Here is a 16,937-nt window from a genome sequence, read left to right on the forward strand (position 1 = left end):
CCTAACATAACCTACTACACAGTCGGCTCCAGGAGAAATTAGACTGATTAGACTAATATGAGGTGGATTATCGGGATCCTTTTTAGTCCAGTAAAATGATTTTGTTAACTATGCAACAAGTTGTCATTAAATAAATAATGTAATAAAAGTCCTTTATATGAAAATTTCGTTTAGTCTGTTTATAAATTATATATATTATAACATAAGGAAATAATTAAGAAACCGGGCAGAAAATTTAGTTATTCATAACTTACATACATAAATTTACTATAGAAACCTTGAAAAAAATTATGTTTTAGATATATGTAACAAGGAAGTTTGAACAGAGTATTTTTTGTATTTTGAAATTGAAAAAATAATTTTAAACTTTCTTATCAATTTAGTTTAACTATCTTGCTTAATTTAATGTTTTCTGATAAGGTTTTTTACGTCCTGATAATGTTCCAAAAGCAGTTATCATCTTACATCGTTGTTATAAGGTATATAAAATGTGCCGTGTATTTTAAGAAAGAAAAAGTAATTTGCTTAAATTTGCTTGGATGTAGTGAAAGTAGTATGTCCAACACGTGTGGGTTATAGTCCAGTTAATAAATCTTGAAGGTCAATTTTTTCAAAATTTTTTGAATAAACAGCTACTGAATATTTATTATTAATACGGAGTGAAAGAAAAAGGTAAAGTGATCCACGTATTCCATATATTTAGAACTAACAGCCAGCACCAACAGAAAGATGTAGATAAATATAAAAAGACTGTCATTTACAAATCAGTTTTATTAATCACTTCATAGTAATCATTTTCATAAAGATGCAATTTCATGTTGACTTTCGACGAGACAAGTTTGACTGGAGCGTCATCTTAAATTAATACAGCGTCCGAACTAATTATTATTTAGCTCAGTTTCTTGACTAACAATTTATATCTAAGACACACTCTATGTTTTTAGGTTAACAGACTACTGACATAAGTGATATATTTTAGAATTTTTTTCAGCAGTTTGAAGCTTGGCGCTCTAATATTTGATGCAGTATTAATTTGAGATGGCGTTCCAGTCGAAATTATACCACATTTGACGCTCTAAAATAAGGTCGAGCGTCAACATTAAATTACACCTCATTTCTTCTTTATAAATGTTGTTGAAGTATTTTGATGTTCCTAATCGAAGCCCCATGATATTTCTAGGAAAATCTAAGTTTCTCATATTTCTCAATAGACAAATGAAATAACAAAAAACATTTCAAGTTAGACGTTATGATTATGTTATTTTTTTTCCCAAGATTTCTTATCCATATTATCATAGTTTTGATTGCTTTAATGTGTGCTCCAAACATTAGTACATCAATAAATTGAAACTTTTTACTTTGGGTTGAAAAATATCACATCACAAACAGGTTAATGAGGGCAGTCAACAAACGAAAATAGTATAACAAAAATTAAAGCAAACCGGCATTTAACTGATGGGTTTACAGACACGAAAGGTTTGAAATAATGGTGTTGCCTCTCGCCAACGCTACTCAAGATTTACTATGAGCAGGCACTCAAGATGTGAAAGCGGAAATGCAGAGGGATGGGAATTCCTCTCAGTGACAATGAAATATTTGGGACCAAATAATACCAAAAGTCAACAAACAACGAATAAATAACACACACATTAATCTATTACATCAAAGTCAAACATCCAATCTTATATGGGCATTTACAAAGAATACCAAAACAGGTCCTAAAGTGGACACCACATGGGAAAAGGAGAAGAGGAAGATCACAAATAAGCTGGAGAAAGAGCATAGATAAGGAAATACAGAAGAGAGAAGGATAGAGACAGATGGCGGTTAGAGATCGGAAGAAATCGGAGAACGAACCGAAGTGCTAAACAGAGAAAACGATACACGATTTGCATCTGCACTATTCTAACGTGTAAGCTCGTGGGATGGAAATATTTATAATCAAATAACTTTTTTGGCATATCAGAATGGTGATATTAATTATATTAATTTATTAGATATTGAAAAAAAAAGAATTTGTTATCCAAAACATGCTTCCTATTGCGGTTCCAAGCACGTGATATAGTTGTGAAAAATACGAGACTGTTGTTGATAATAATAATTAATCATTTTTTTAGTTCAATCTTACAATGCAATCTACTACGATAAAGTTGATAAATAAAAATGATATTTTAATTTGGAAGTTGTTACAAGTATTTATTTAAAGAAATTTTAATTACGCAATCTTCTATTTCCTCCAATATACTGCATTAATAGTATCAACCAAAATGAGTATTGATACAATAAATTAAACTCTAATTTGTACAGTTTTTTATCACGAGCAAACGAAAATTATTCCCCTTGAATATAGCAAGGACAGAATTAAATTTGCGTGTCCTTGTGCAAAAATATCTGGGTCAATGTAGGCGTTGGTACTGGACGACCGTCAGAATAAGGTTAAAAAGATAAAAAAAAGTTGTCAATATATCAGAGGAATGCATTTACCGACTGAAGAATTAGGCTATAGACCAAAAGCGCATTTGACTGAACATTTCCTGTTCCTTATTGACACAGATTAAGGAAAATGAGTTAGATTTTTGCATCGATTAATAATTGTAGATGAAACCTGCATTGAGGGACAGTGGATTGCAAACGGCGAACCTGATCAGAAAAAGGCAGAAGGTTTCATCGGTCGATAAAGTGATAGCGACCATTTTTTGGATAAGGTTAAGGTAAAAAAATAACAAAAGAGTATAACGCATCATTGCTTGATAAGGTAACGGTAGAAATTACAGAAAAGATATCGCATTCGAAGAAAAGAAAGTGCTTTTCCATCAGGGTGATCGTCTTGGATAAAATTACCGAATTGCACTTCTAATTGTTTGACCACCCATCGTATTCACCAAATCTAGTTCCTAGCGACTTTTTCCTGTTTTTTAACCTAAAAGTTTCATTTTCAAGAGAAATATTTTCATCAAATGAGGACGTTATCGTATTTTGACGAGAATCTATTATTTGGAGGGGTTAAAAAAGTTAGCGCATCACTGGGAAAAGTGCATATACTTAAAAGAAGACTAAATAAAAATTATCGTAGAAAAAATATCTTGTTTCTTTGTTAGTTCGGAAATTTTTCCGATAACCCTCGTACTCTTTAAACTTTATTAAGAAGTGAGCTATTTATATTGATTTCAGTTAATTTTTGTAGTCAGTTTAAATATAATTTTGAAACAGCATTGATTAACTACTTCACATTTTGTATTATATACATTCATAATCTAAGTTTTTTTTAAATAATCAGTATGTTGTCTACTTAATAGTGTAAATATTCTCGATTTATCACGGAATTACTTCTTAGTGTAACATCATAATAACAGTTTAGTATTATATTAACCGGACTATAACACAAATTTCTCCAAATCGATTCAAGCTATAGAAAGGGGTTAAACATTTACGGCGCATGTCTGAACTTGGTCGCAGCGAAATAATCAACACTTCTTCCTGTCGTTCCGGTATTCAAATTTGAGTGTTTAAAACAATCAGTGATTTTAAAGACCGCATGTCGTTGCATTTTAAGCATGAATCAAGAAGAAAACAATTTTTGTCCGGTGAATAAAATAGCGCTTATTTGTACATGTATAGTAGGATTTCAATTATCTAGGATGCTATTCAGATTCCTTTATGACTCCTTTTTGGCTCCCGCATTCAAAATTAATGCTGTTAATATTAAAGAAACAGGAACATGGGCTGGTAAGTACTTCTATAGAAAATAGGATTTTTGAATTTTGAAATGTTTTAACAATATAATAATCATTGTTTAATTTTATAAACCAATACGTAGTTTTAACCTAGTTAAAATTGTTGGTAGATTTTTAACATTTAGTCGTTATGGTCGAAAGAGGTTAATAAAGTATTTCCCCTTTACATCCACGCACTTTTCAGAACGTCTGATATAACCGCTATAACAATATGTTGCATCTGTAGAATCAAAATATTCATAGACTGCCTGTTTAATTTCATCTTTTACCCCTTAACTCGGTCTTGAGCTTTGCGAATCCACATCGTGTTCAGTAGCCTTGAAAAATGAACCCGTATGAACTTGAGCATTGTCGTGAACTAAGCGCAAACTTCAGCTGATTTTGCTGTGTTTTTTTCGATAAGTTTTGGACGCAACTTTCTTAGTAATATGTCGCGTTCAAGGTTCTATTTGATTCTTCAAAGTCGATCAAAAGAATATCCTCGTCGTCCCAAAATATTGTAGCTATCACTTTTTTGGTGCTTTCCGACCTTTGCTTCTATTGGCACGGGCTCTCTTCTCCAATGCCACTCCATATAATTCATTTGGGTAGTGGATCATTATAGAAGATCATAGTTTCCTTATCCATTACAATTGATCGGATTACAGTTTCTTGGTCCTCGCGGCAGAGCTCTAAAAATCGCTCACAACATTCTACTAGACACTGCTTTTGCACTGTGCTGAGAATTCGAGGATTCTACCGTGCACTGAATTTGTTAGATTTAAATGCTCTAGATTCCTTGTGGTCACTTAGAACAATTCCTTTCATTAATTTAATGTTTTTTGGAATAGTGACCGTCAGAGGACCTTCCGTACGTGAGTTATCTTCTAGGGATTCTCGTCCTCATCGAAACAACTTATTCCGTTTTCAAGTATTGAAAATGAAGGACACACGTCACCGTGAACAGCCTCCATTCTGTTTTCAATTTCTATTGGTATAAAATCCTTCTTCAGTCAAAAATTATATGACACTGATTAACTCAATTTGATGTTCAAAAGCAAGGGGTCTTTCTTCTAAGATAATTTTATAATGACTTTACTTACATCAATGGAAATCAAGCACCCTACGCTTTTTACATTGAAATTACTCTTATTTAAAGTGTTAAAAATTTATTATTTAATTTTTAGTTTAGTTTGCTATTAAATGTATTTTTTAAGCTTTTGAAATTATTATTTATTTTTTGATTTAAAACTAACCAAAATCAGTAAGATCATCTGATCTTTTTCGTTATCTGTTAGTTTATGGCATGATTTCTTTATGGCATTTATTCACACTAATTTAAATGTTGAAGAAAAGCAACTGAAGACCGATGTCTTTGGAAAAGCTAATCAAACATTTTGATTTCGAAGACTGCAAGATTTGAAACTCGAAAGTGTGAATGCTGGGTGCTCAAGAGAGAGAAAGAGAAAATTTTGATTAATGGTGGCCATGAAGCAATAGCTTAGCTCATAGTTGGATTGTGGACGGTCAGGCACCATTGAGAATTATGATATCCCCGTCCTGCTCACTTAAAACTACTAAAGACCGATGACTTTGGAAAAGCTAATCAAACACCTCGGCTTGGAAAACTGTAAGATTTGAACTTCGAATGTTTGAATGTTGAGCGTTCAACGATGACGTGGTCTGCAATTCCTTCCTCCATGAACCAGCGGCATTCCAAATCTTCCGTTATTCCGATAGTGTAGAGATGGTCTTGTCCAGATAAAAGGTCAGTCACCAGTCTAATTTCGCGATTTTTTAAGAGTTGATTGGTAGACCCATCTTAGCTTGTCTCATTTATCTTCAGAGTTTATTTTGCGAGCAAACTGCTGAGAGACGTGAAAGTAAGACTTTTGGCTATACCAAGAATGAGTTTTGGGTTCATTGGTGGATTTGCTGATCCCAATCTGGCGAGCAAGTGACCAGGCACCAGCAGACGATCTTGCAGCCATCGCTAATTAGTTTTTGTAGGACATTTTTACACTTCAGCACAAACCAGGAGCATACCGTTATGACTTTTATAGCTACTCTCTTCTCTGAATAGATTGAGATTGCCGGTAGTTTTTTGTACATGGATAACATTTCTACTTTTTATTCTAGTCATGCAAAAGAAGTGGTCTACAACTTTAATTATACATCTACATGTATTTTTCGATTAATACCGTCTAACTATTAAAAGACCTGCCTTGATAACTCGTTTTTTTCGTAGATATGAACGTTTTGCTGCAATGAAATTAATTTTATCTAAAACATTATTTTATGAACATTAACTGAACCCAGTTTAATTGGTAAACCTAAATATAATGATAAAAAATTGTGAAGCTCATTTTATGTAATGGAATATATTATTAGATGATTTATTTATTCAAAATTTCGATGTTTCTTAATATTTGGAAAGGTATTTAAAAGACAAAAAGAAAGTTTGAAAAAACATTGGGCACAAGCCATCTCGATTTAGCTTTGGTTCATTCAATTTTGGAAAAAAATCGAATTGCATCAATCTCAGACTGAGTATTAATTTCATAGGGATACTCCGAATAGTGCTGATTTTATAAACACGATCCCAACTGCTAATCCTTCCTGATGTTTAGACATGTTAGTCGGAAGAAATATAAATTCATGGAACGACTGGTTTGATATTATTTTCAAGCATAAAGACAAGATAATAGACTTTATCTATCTCTATCTATCTATCTATTGTTTTTGATTTGTTTGAAAGTCTGTATCACATGAATAAAGAAACAATAAGAAGAGTTTTAATTCGACCTGTTTGTTAAGTTATCCTTGAATTACAAATATGCCAATTACGACTTTGGAACACGAGATTTCGTTTATTGGCAAAATAACCAGCATTTAAAATTAACCACGTCACTTCCAGTATAAATTAATTTTTTTTTATTTGAATGTGAGTTTTAAGAATAATAAACAACATAACAAAAGATGCATAAAAAGTAGTATAAATCCGTTTATGGAAATTGAGAATATTCAAAACCACATTTTTATTCTTTTATCTCAAGGTCAGTCGCTGATTCGGACAAATCAGTTTATACATATAGTGAAATTAAAACTTCCGTGTATTGAATTATTGAAAAACAAAAACCAAAATCTGTGGAAATGAAACCAAAAATCACTATTTCAGTGAAAAGTGTCAATTTGAATATTCAAGTTCCTGATAATACCAATCTTTGTTACATAGGATGCTATAATACAGGATGAGGTTTAGCAACATGCTCATTTGAATATGACATTTTCAAAGAAAAACCACACACAGAAGCGACAGAACATTCCACTGAAAGGACAAGCTCAAATCGCCAAATTCAAAAAATAGATCAAATATGATCGTAGAGTTTCATAATTTCTTGATTCGTTCTATTGTGGTGTACGTATAGAGAAATCTGACATTTTATAATTAAAAATCAACACTTTATAATCTAGAAATAAATGATGTCACCTCTGGTTACAAGAATCAAAAATAAAATCACGTGAAAGTTATTTTACGGAAACTATTTTAAATGTTTAGCGGTAATTTCAATTTACATCGATTGTAGATTAGAAGTTCTATCTAATGCAGTTCATTATTTTGATAAGGGGTCACAATGAGGTCAAGTGTCCGTATTTTTTATCGACTAGCTCAAATGAAACATTTTTAATTTGCATAACTACATAAAACATAGAAATTTTTATGTAAAAAAAATACCAGAAAAGTCAATAAGAATTAACCATACTACGAGTGTTCAATATTTAAAGAAAAGTTTAACATTTCAAGGTTATGTTCCCTTATCCTAATTGTTTGGTCGGTCGGTCGGTGAATCAATGTTAAAAATTTCGGTTTCTAGGTTATGCTAATCATATAAAAAGGCTTTAGTTTTATTTTTAATTTTTGAAATACTGGAGTATTATACGGACCTAGGTATTTCCTTTTGTTTATTAATAAAAAAGTTTCACAATTATATTCCCATTTTAACTTCTCTTATCTCTCAAAATTCGTCCTCATTTTTAATTGAACACAATGTAAGTCTAATATACATTCATCAATTAACGAGATTAATATCAACTTAATTACCACAAGAAACTTGTAAGGTTTGAAAACCAAAACTAAGCCACAATACTGGTGTAGAAGTCTACGTACATACAAAAAAATAACAAAAAGAAAAAAGAAAAGCTACCAAAAAAAAGACGAAATAAAACATCGACAAAAACATGTATAATGCAATTGAAGACTTGATGTATTTTGATCAAAAACACGGTCAAGATAAAGCTCAGCTGATTGCTAAATGCTGGACCGAATTTGCAAACTTTATCGGTTTGTTGCCGTTTTTATTGCCTGCAAGTTACAATTTTAGGCAGAAATGTAATTACTTTTGATTCTCCGACCAACTAGTGGGATTGTGGCAAAATTAAACAGCAAAGTGTAATGACTCTAATATATTTCCAAGCTTTCGAATACTTATTTGTTCATCATCTGGGAATTAATTAGTTAAGAATTGCGGTGTTTTAAGTCTTGTTGCTTGTTTTAAAAAATATTAAATTCTTAGATTTCAAACATCAATATTCAAATTGACGCTTGACCGTTAATTTAAATATTAATTTTTGAAATCGATGAATTTAATGTTTTAAAACAAAACAACGAAATGTAAAACGTCGCAATTCTTAACTAATTAATTCCCATACGATGAACAGATAACTATTCGTAAGGTGGAAAATATATAAGAGTTAGTACATTTTGTTGTTTAATTTTGCCACAATTCCACTACGTTCAACTCTAAAGGTCTTCTAAACATTTGGCAACAATCTTCTTCACTATTCTTCCTTCGCTACTTATCTCAATACTTCCTTTCTCATCTTTATCTTTATATGTTTGACTTCTTGTAGGTATTTTTTCTTTCCTTTTTAACCTTCTTCTTCTTCCTCCAGCATAATTCTCACAATTCTCTGCTGGGGTAATCTGATAATGTGACCTAATCATCTTGCTCTTTGTGCTCGAACAATTTGTGTTATTGATACTGATTGATTGTCTCCTGTCTCTCTTGTTGATTTTTATGTTTTCTTTTATTATGTCTAAAGATGGACAGAGCACCCTGTGGAAGGATAAGTTTTGCCTAGTAGCAGCAATGATACAATGACAAGAGCCTTGCACAATGTCAAACAAAGTGAGATTCATAATATATAATATTCTGATCTGCTTGTAATTTTATGCACAGTAAGCGATTTTAAACGCAATTCTGGCGAAAAACATAACCTCGAAATGCAAAACTTTTTATTATAAATTGAACACTTCTGGTTTAGTTGATTCTCATTAGTTAAAGGTTATTTCGAAATCTTGATTGGGGCTATATCTTATTGACCAAAGGCAGGGTCTGCAGGGGTACAATAGTAGGAATAGGAATAAATTGGTATATAATGTGGAGAAAATTTATGGATAGAGGTAGATGAAAAACTATCACGATATAGAAGATGTATCTAGAAAAAATTTAAAAGAATTAAAGTGTGTTACGGCTCTACTCTGGGTAGAGTTAACACAATGAAGAATACTGTGTTTTATTGTTTATATCCAATAATTATTTAGGAAATTTATGAACATTCTGTATATTATAATCATTGAATTATATTGAAATAATATTGAATATTTTTTTCTTAGTCGTTACTGGAGCTACAGATGGAATTGGTAAAGCGTATGCCGAAGTTTTAGCTCAGAAAGGCTTGAATGTGGTGCTTATTAGTAGGACCAAATTAAAACTAGACGATGTGGCGAAAGAATTAGGTAATTTTTATATTCATAACCTAAATATTCATTTATCACTATTCTTATTTTTGGTATTGGCAATACTGTTTGTTTATTATCGTCACTGACACTTGTTGCAAACTTGTTGAACATAACCTCCACCACAACATTATAATTTTAGTGCGATTGCAATTAATTGAAAAACTCAGTTACTAGGTAGACCCGTTTACATTTTTTCATTGTTTTTCACGTAGATTTTCACAATTAACATACTACTTATTTATCGATAACTCCTCTTCTTGCAGAACTGTGAAAAATTCATATAATTTAATGAATTAAAACATTGATGTTGATTGCTCAGACAAGATTATACTACGAGGGTTGCTTCTCAAGTTCTTATAATCGAAGTGGCGTTAATTAGTTGTAGTAAGATGCATCACCTCATTGAATCAGTAGATATCAACAAAGGGAATTGATGACATGCTTATTAAGTATCTATTTTGTGCTTATAGATATGTATAGGGGAAGGAAGGAAACATGTTGTGTTAAAGACCGCTTCTAGTGTCATCCACTGTACAGCATTGATTTGGCATATAATGACTTGTTATTTTCACACCTCAAAAACGAACAGTGTTTTTAATGACTTTTAAAACAAAACTATTTTTGTGTACCTAACTAATTTTTTGAAGCTACCTCAGTCATTATAAAAAAATGTTGAAATTTGATTCAGACGCATGGAAAAGTTTATTTATTTTAATGAAGGGCTTATATAGTTAAGAAAACAATAAAACTAGTTTCGATTATAAAATTTAGTTTTTGATTTTTATAGTTAAACCAAAAATATTGATTCATCAACTGAATTGTTCTTTTTAAAGCCGTTGAACTGTCAACTTTTTACAGTCAGCAAAAATTACAACAGTTGTTTACAAAATGAAATAATAAAAAAACTATGAATTCAATAATATATTCAAAGGTCATTAAACTTGAAAATATAATAATCTTGGAAGTTATATATATTTGTTCACTACTTTTTGGTATAATAAATGTTATTTTTCAATATTTTTAAGTATATACTGATGAGGAAGGGGTTTTTATTTCAAAAATATTGTGTGGAGAGAATAAAGAGGAGAAAAAACTAAAAAGGGAATTGAGCCCCTTAAATAAATGTAATATCTCACGAATCCACTACATTCGAAAATGCGCACATTAAACCTCGAGCTCGATGGACACGGTTTGTGCTGGTATTAGTTTACTTACCAATTGGCGCTATGGTCCTTGAAGATCCTTATCCTCCTGGACAACCGTTCTCCATTCCTCTCGATGTTGTACTTTTATTCGCCAGTTTTGGACGCCTAGTTATTTTAGGTTCTTTTCTACGTCGTCCTGCCATCTTATACGTGGTCGTCCTGGTAGCCCGTGGCCTTCCGTTATGCAAGTTTGATTTCTTGACCCTCCGGCATCTGATCGACGTTACCAAGCCATCTTGGTGTCGCACTCTTGATCTCTGCTACCTTGCTCCATGCAGGGCATAAATATCAGCGTTAATATGAATGCGCTATTCTATTAGGTCTTGGATTGGGCCGTAGAGACACCGAAGTAATCTCCAACGAGTTGAGTCCCAGTTCATCTCTAGAAATCATTGGACAGATTGTGCACCTGCTGAATACAGCGGGATTTCAGCATCTTCTGGGCACTGTAATACGCCTTATTTCCAGCTTTGACTCTCTTCTGTATCTTCAGTGCAGTCTCGTTGTTTTCAGTTATGAGAGAGCTACGGTATTTGAGCGTGTACTTCGTTTTAGCTCTGCTCACACGAGTACTGCTCAACTGGATTTTTCGTTGGATATCCGGAAATCTTTAACTTTTATTTCTTCTCTGGTTAGCAGGTTCATATTGTCTGTGTAGGCCACCTCCTGTCTTAATTGCTTGGTATTGGTTTACTGCCGATTTTATGGCTTGACCAACTATGTAGAAGCTTTTTAAGAACAATTTAAGCTAAATGTGTAAAGATCCTTCATCGTTTTTTCCCTAATTCATAAATTATATATATATATATATATATATATATATATATATATATATATATATATATATATATATTTTGTACTGTTAGAATTGAATCTAGTTTATATTTTGGTGGAATTGAAAATCAAGCTTTCATACCTTTTGAAACCTAAATAACATATTATACCTATTTACTTTAATTTTCTAATTTGTTTTAGGAGAGAAGTATAAAGTAGAATTCCGAACTCTAGTTGCCGATTTTACAGATACTGAGCACATCTACCACGAAATCGATAAACAGTTGAATGGAATGGATATTGGTGTACTGATCAACAATGTAGGAATGAGTTACACTCATCCAGAATTCTTTTTAGATGTAAAAGACAAAGACACTTTTTTCCCTAATCTTATTAACTGTAATATTTATTCAGTAACAAATATGTGTAAAATCGTCATGCCGGGAATGGTGGAAAGAAGAAAAGGAGTAGTTATCAACATATCATCATCGGCTGCACAAATTCCAAATCCCCTTCTAACAGTGTATGCTGCTTCAAAAGCGTATGTTGTTAAATTTTCTGAAGATCTAGCTGCAGAATATTCAAAGTTTGGTATTACTGTTCAATGCTTGCTCCCTGGATATGTTGCTACAAATATGTCTAAAATTAGAAGCTCAACTTGGATGGCACCATCTCCCCTCACTTATGTAAAAGAAGCAATAAAAACTGTTGGCATCAAGGAAAGAACCACTGGGTATTATCCACACACTTTACTAATTACTGTAGTGAAAGGATTGGATTATATATCACCCAAATTGTCAAGGTGGCTAATATTTAGAACAATGTCAAATATCAGAAAAAGAGCTTTAAAAAGGGCTACACAATAATTTCTTGTACACTTCAACAGTTATTTATATTTTGATCTGATCTGCATCTCATGTGGCCAAATTACCGATTATATTTAATTAGATTTTTCAAGAAATTATCTTTCTTTTTGTTGAGGAATTTTAAAGAACATTGTTTGTTAAAAATTGTGTCCCTTGTTAAAATTTGTATTTGTTATGGAGCCGACTCTGGAACATTGTATCACGAAAAAAAAATAATAAATATTTTACTTACGTTTTCAGTTTGTTTATAATACTCCTAGCAAATCACATTGATTCAAAATTCCCGCACTTATATAATGAAGGAAACATGAGCTTTCTGAAAGTTTAGCTGTACTAATATGTAATCATAGACTGTATGATTGAAAAAACATAACAAGATGATTGCATTAAACTAACTGCCATAGCTGTTACTACATATTTCTGAAGATAACAGTTTCCAACACATTTTCGATATATTATACCGTTTCCCTCCAATTTGTGCGTGGGACATTCCTCATAGATATGTAAACTATCGATAAATTAGTTAGATAGATTACATATCGATTATGTCTATGATCTTTCCTAGTACTTAACTCTTTTATTTTCATTTTATATTTATTCTTCAGCTATTAAGAGAAAAATGAAATATATTGATGTTTAATGTATTAGACGTAAATTTAAATGATATATCTACACAAAAAAATCTGTACGTAATATACAGATTTCCTCTCATGTATTAAATTTAGTATTACTATTAAATTTGTTTTTTTTTTAAAGAAAAATATAATAATAACAGTATATTTAAAATCCACTGAGTTTAGAAAAAAATAATTCGTTATTATATTGACAGTATCATAGAGCTTTGAACGGAACGAGCTTTTTTGAAACATGATTAGAGGGCGGTAGCTCATTAGACTAAGTACCAATTCTTTCAGTCACCATCTTTGATCTTGGTTTTATATATTTTTACCTCGTATTTTTTTTCTCTAATTTAGTGTTAAAACTGTGATCCGAGAAGAATATAAACATCCAATTGTAAGTACTTTCTTATTTAATACAATATGTAATAGTGAAAGAGTTATGTATATTCATATTAAAGTTAAATTGAGATAGTCTAAACAGTATAAGCGTTACCTATGCTAAACCGTTATATAGATCGTATTTCAATACTTAGTTTCGTTTAAATATTTTATGGATATTGTTTATTAACATATAACTATGTTTTGAATACTTGTAACTGATATACTTGATCATAAATGATGTCTAAAAAACAATTGATGTATCTTCATATTTTTTATTGTTTCACTTGAAAGCTCAATTGTTTCGGTTTCTAATGTTAATATAAATCATTGAATTCGTTTATTATAATAACTTAAATTCATAACATTTGTTTAAATTATATTTCCAAATTTAATCTTGAACTTATGTGGCTTGGATAAGCCATTAATTGAATCTGATTTTTTTTGTTTAAAAGAAAATATTTTTTATGTTAGTATATTAATGATTTGATTTAATATAAGGCAATAAAATGAGATACCTGTTTTAAATGACATTCAAAATTTATATTGTTGCTACTTGAAATTATAGTTAAATATGTTAGGTACATAAAAGCATAATCATTCTTGAAATAAGGGTGCACATCAATATTTGGTACAGAAATATTTTTGTTCCTGATATGAAGTTTTATATATCTCAGTATTCTAAAAGAAATGATTAATATAAAATTAATATTAATAATACTAAAATTAAACATTTAGGGAATTCACTAGGGCATTTGGTGTGATATATAATGCATTTGAAAAGCATATGTTTTAGTTAAGTGACAATACAATTATTTCAAATATTTTTTGTTTTCTCAATTGAGACTCAATTGAGAGTTTCCTTGAAATTTGTTTATTTTGGAAAACTTACTGTTCTTGATTCTATTATTATTATAATATTGCTCATTTTTTACTAATACATCCATAAATTAAAAAAAATATCTATAAATTCTTCTGAGGTTTTTTATTAACTAGATATTCATGTTTTATTTTTTTCTATCCACTGTATCCTTGGTAATCCTTTATATTCAAAACCTTCCACTTTTGTCACATTGAATATTTGATTTTTTTCAGTTATATCTTCATGCAAATATATTTAAAGACCGATATACGAGGTCTGGCTATTAAATAACGAGACTGGTTAGAAAAAAGGGTTTTATAAAAATTATTGGAATTCTCCCATTCAATATATTCCCCTCCCCTCGCCACACACCTTTGTATACGTTTTTTCCATTGATCAAAGCAGTGCTGGAAGTTTTATTTGGTTAGTGCCTTTAGGAGCTCTGCCGTTTTTTTGCCTTACCGCTTCCATCGACTCAAATCGGGTCCCTTTAAAAGCAGATTTCTTTCAAGGAAATCTGAGCAGTACCGTTGACGCAAGAGCTTTAGGTCAGGAGTCAGAATTTTTGGCACCAACTTCGCACAGACTTTTGTCACGTGTAATTCCTCGTGTAAAATTTTTATAGCTGTTTTTTTTATCGGCTTTTATAGCCTCGGTAATTATTCGGATGCTCATTCGACGATCTGCACGTACAATTTGGTTGATTTTGGTCCCCATTTCCGGAGATGAAACAGTCACAGGGCGACCTGGGCGCTGGTCATCTTCAGTTCTCTTCCCACACTAAAGCGCTTACACTACTCAAAAATCAAAAAAAAGCGCACGAGATAGAGAATTGTCCCCATAGCCCTCTTGCAACAATTTATTGTACTCAGTCCGAGTTTTTTTCAATTTAATGATCAATTGGAGATTGATACGTTGCTCCTGTTTTTCGTCACAGACATTACTCGTCTAGGGCGCCCTCTAGGCCCGAAGTCTCTTTATTTAATAGCCAGACCTCGTATGACAATATCTAAAATCTGTGTTGAATGTTTTTTCTAAACTGATTTTCAAAATACCACAAGAAATATTTCTCAACATCACATTCCTTGAAGTGCTCTGAAAGTTTAACTAAAAATTTTTTGCTTAGTCAAAATCAACTATTAGGAAATGGATTAGTTTTACATTTCAATATTGAAAATATACTTTTTATATATATACTAAAAATATATAATAATATATAATATAAAAATAGTAGAATAAAATATAATTTATATAGCATCTAGTAGAAAGGTTGGTTGCCTATGGTTTAGGTAAGACAATAACTGTTCAAATTAGTACAGAAAACAATTTTTACAATATAAACACAAAATAGAAGTAAGTTACATTGAAATAATAATGAACACCTACAAATTAGTCGACTTGACGACCTTAACATAACCATTTTTTCCATAAAATTTTTTTCTGGAAATCTAGAGGTATATTCTCCCATTCTTCAATAGCGACCTCTATGAGTTGGTTGTGATTAGAAACAGGGGGACTATAACTTCGAATCCTCTTTTCGATATAGTCCCATAGATGTTCTATAGGATCAATATCTGGACTGTTAGGTGGCCACTTTAATAGAAGTATATTGATATCATTTATGTAGCCAATAACCTCTCTAGCCACGTGGGGATGAGCGTTGTCCTGTGTGAATCAAAAATTAGGCCCAACAAACGGAGCAAATGGCATTACAAGTCAAATTGGGCATTCATAGACCTTGTACGTAAGGGGAGAAATTCCTCACGAGAATCGAAGGAAATCCCTTCCCAAAATATTTTACAATCACCAACAAAAGGCAGGAAAAAGGAGACTTATTACAGCTGGCAAACATTTCATCAGAGAACAGAACCACAGTTTCCAATAATTGATGGTCCAATTCTGATGTAGTAATCTCTGATATATCATCCATTAAAAATTTATAATGTTCGAATGTATAATTTAGAAAATATACTTAAATATAAGTTATGTTTTCGCAACCTTAAGGCCTATAACTCAGAAACGAGAGTGTCGTATAATTTTTTCTTACCACAGCATTATTTTCACGTCATCTACTCCCGAATTTTTTGCATCAAGTATTGTTAACATTGTTTCTTTGTTTCAAAATTGCATTACAAATTTTTCTCGAAAACTTTTTTTCAAGTTTCTCGTAATCGATTGATGTTCAACGGTTGGTATAAAATAATTTTCTACTTAGGATATATTGTAATTATTGTGCCTTATTGAAAAAATTTGCTTTTTAGTGCTTATATTGTTATACGAGTGTTTCATCAACAACAAATGTTTCCATATTGGAATAATGAAACAGTAAAAAATGTCGCGTGGAGGGCTTAGACCCCCCTGGACCCGCTACTGCTTTTCATCACTTTATTGTCACATTCCCTATTATATGAAACTTAATTAAATCTACCTTCAAGAATAACAATTCATTGAACAGGTTTTAAAGAAATCGATTTGGAAAGTGTATAAATTATAATTTTAATGATATTTTTAAATGTCATTAAATCGAATATAAAATTGATTTGATTCCATTTTGTTTCTAATTGTATCTGGAGGTGAAGAGCGAAATGTAGAACTAGTTGCCTATAATATAGGTAAGAACTCGATTCACAATAATCTGATGGAATTAATGTGATAAAGTATTATCACATTATACTTTTAATGACCGAGTCATGAACTGAACTTTCCGTTTGCCGTT

At 31.4% G+C, this 16,937-nt stretch overlaps 1 protein-coding gene and 1 long non-coding RNA gene across 5 annotated transcripts in view; both read left to right on the plus strand.

Moving 5' to 3' along the window:
• Nucleotides 1–452: 452 nt before the first annotated feature.
• Nucleotides 453–12,596, plus strand: LOC130893271 (very-long-chain 3-oxoacyl-CoA reductase). Of its 4 annotated transcripts, none has more exons than XM_057799243.1 (4): nt 464–672; nt 3,335–3,726; nt 9,391–9,513; nt 11,697–12,596. In XM_057799243.1, exons 2-4 carry the CDS (start codon nt 3,555–3,557, stop codon nt 12,359–12,361), a joined length of 960 nt encoding a protein of 319 aa, XP_057655226.1. In that variant the 5' UTR covers nt 464–672; nt 3,335–3,554; the 3' UTR covers nt 12,362–12,596. The 4 variants fall into 4 exon arrangements, with proteins under 4 accessions (XP_057655235.1, XP_057655226.1, XP_057655218.1 ...); XM_057799235.1 differs by having other exon boundaries at nt 3,407–3,726; XM_057799263.1 differs by having other exon boundaries at nt 3,413–3,726.
• Nucleotides 12,597–13,201: 605 nt separating this feature from the next.
• Nucleotides 13,202–16,937, plus strand: part of LOC130893289 (uncharacterized) — a 75,710-nt gene continuing 71,974 nt past the window's right edge. Inside the window, exon 1 of the long non-coding RNA XR_009059183.1 lies at nt 13,202–13,375. This is a non-coding gene — a long non-coding RNA (uncharacterized LOC130893289). The remainder of the gene's footprint in view (nt 13,376–16,937) is intronic.

This window comes from Diorhabda carinulata, chromosome 1, assembly GCF_026250575.1.
Source record: "Diorhabda carinulata isolate Delta chromosome 1, icDioCari1.1, whole genome shotgun sequence".
NCBI classification, from domain to species: Eukaryota; Metazoa; Arthropoda; class Insecta; order Coleoptera; family Chrysomelidae; genus Diorhabda; species Diorhabda carinulata.

Coding starts and splice junctions, on each gene's coding strand:
- LOC130893271 (XM_057799252.1), top strand. CDS start 3,555: ATGAATCAAGAAGAAAACAATTTTTGTCCGGTGAATAAAATAGCGCTT. Junction 3,727..9,390: donor AGAAACAGGAACATGGGCTG/GTAAGTACTTCT, acceptor TTTTTTTCTTAG/TCGTTACTGGAGCTACAGAT. Junction 9,514..11,696: donor CGATGTGGCGAAAGAATTAG/GTAATTTTTATA, acceptor AATTTGTTTTAG/GAGAGAAGTATAAAGTAGAA.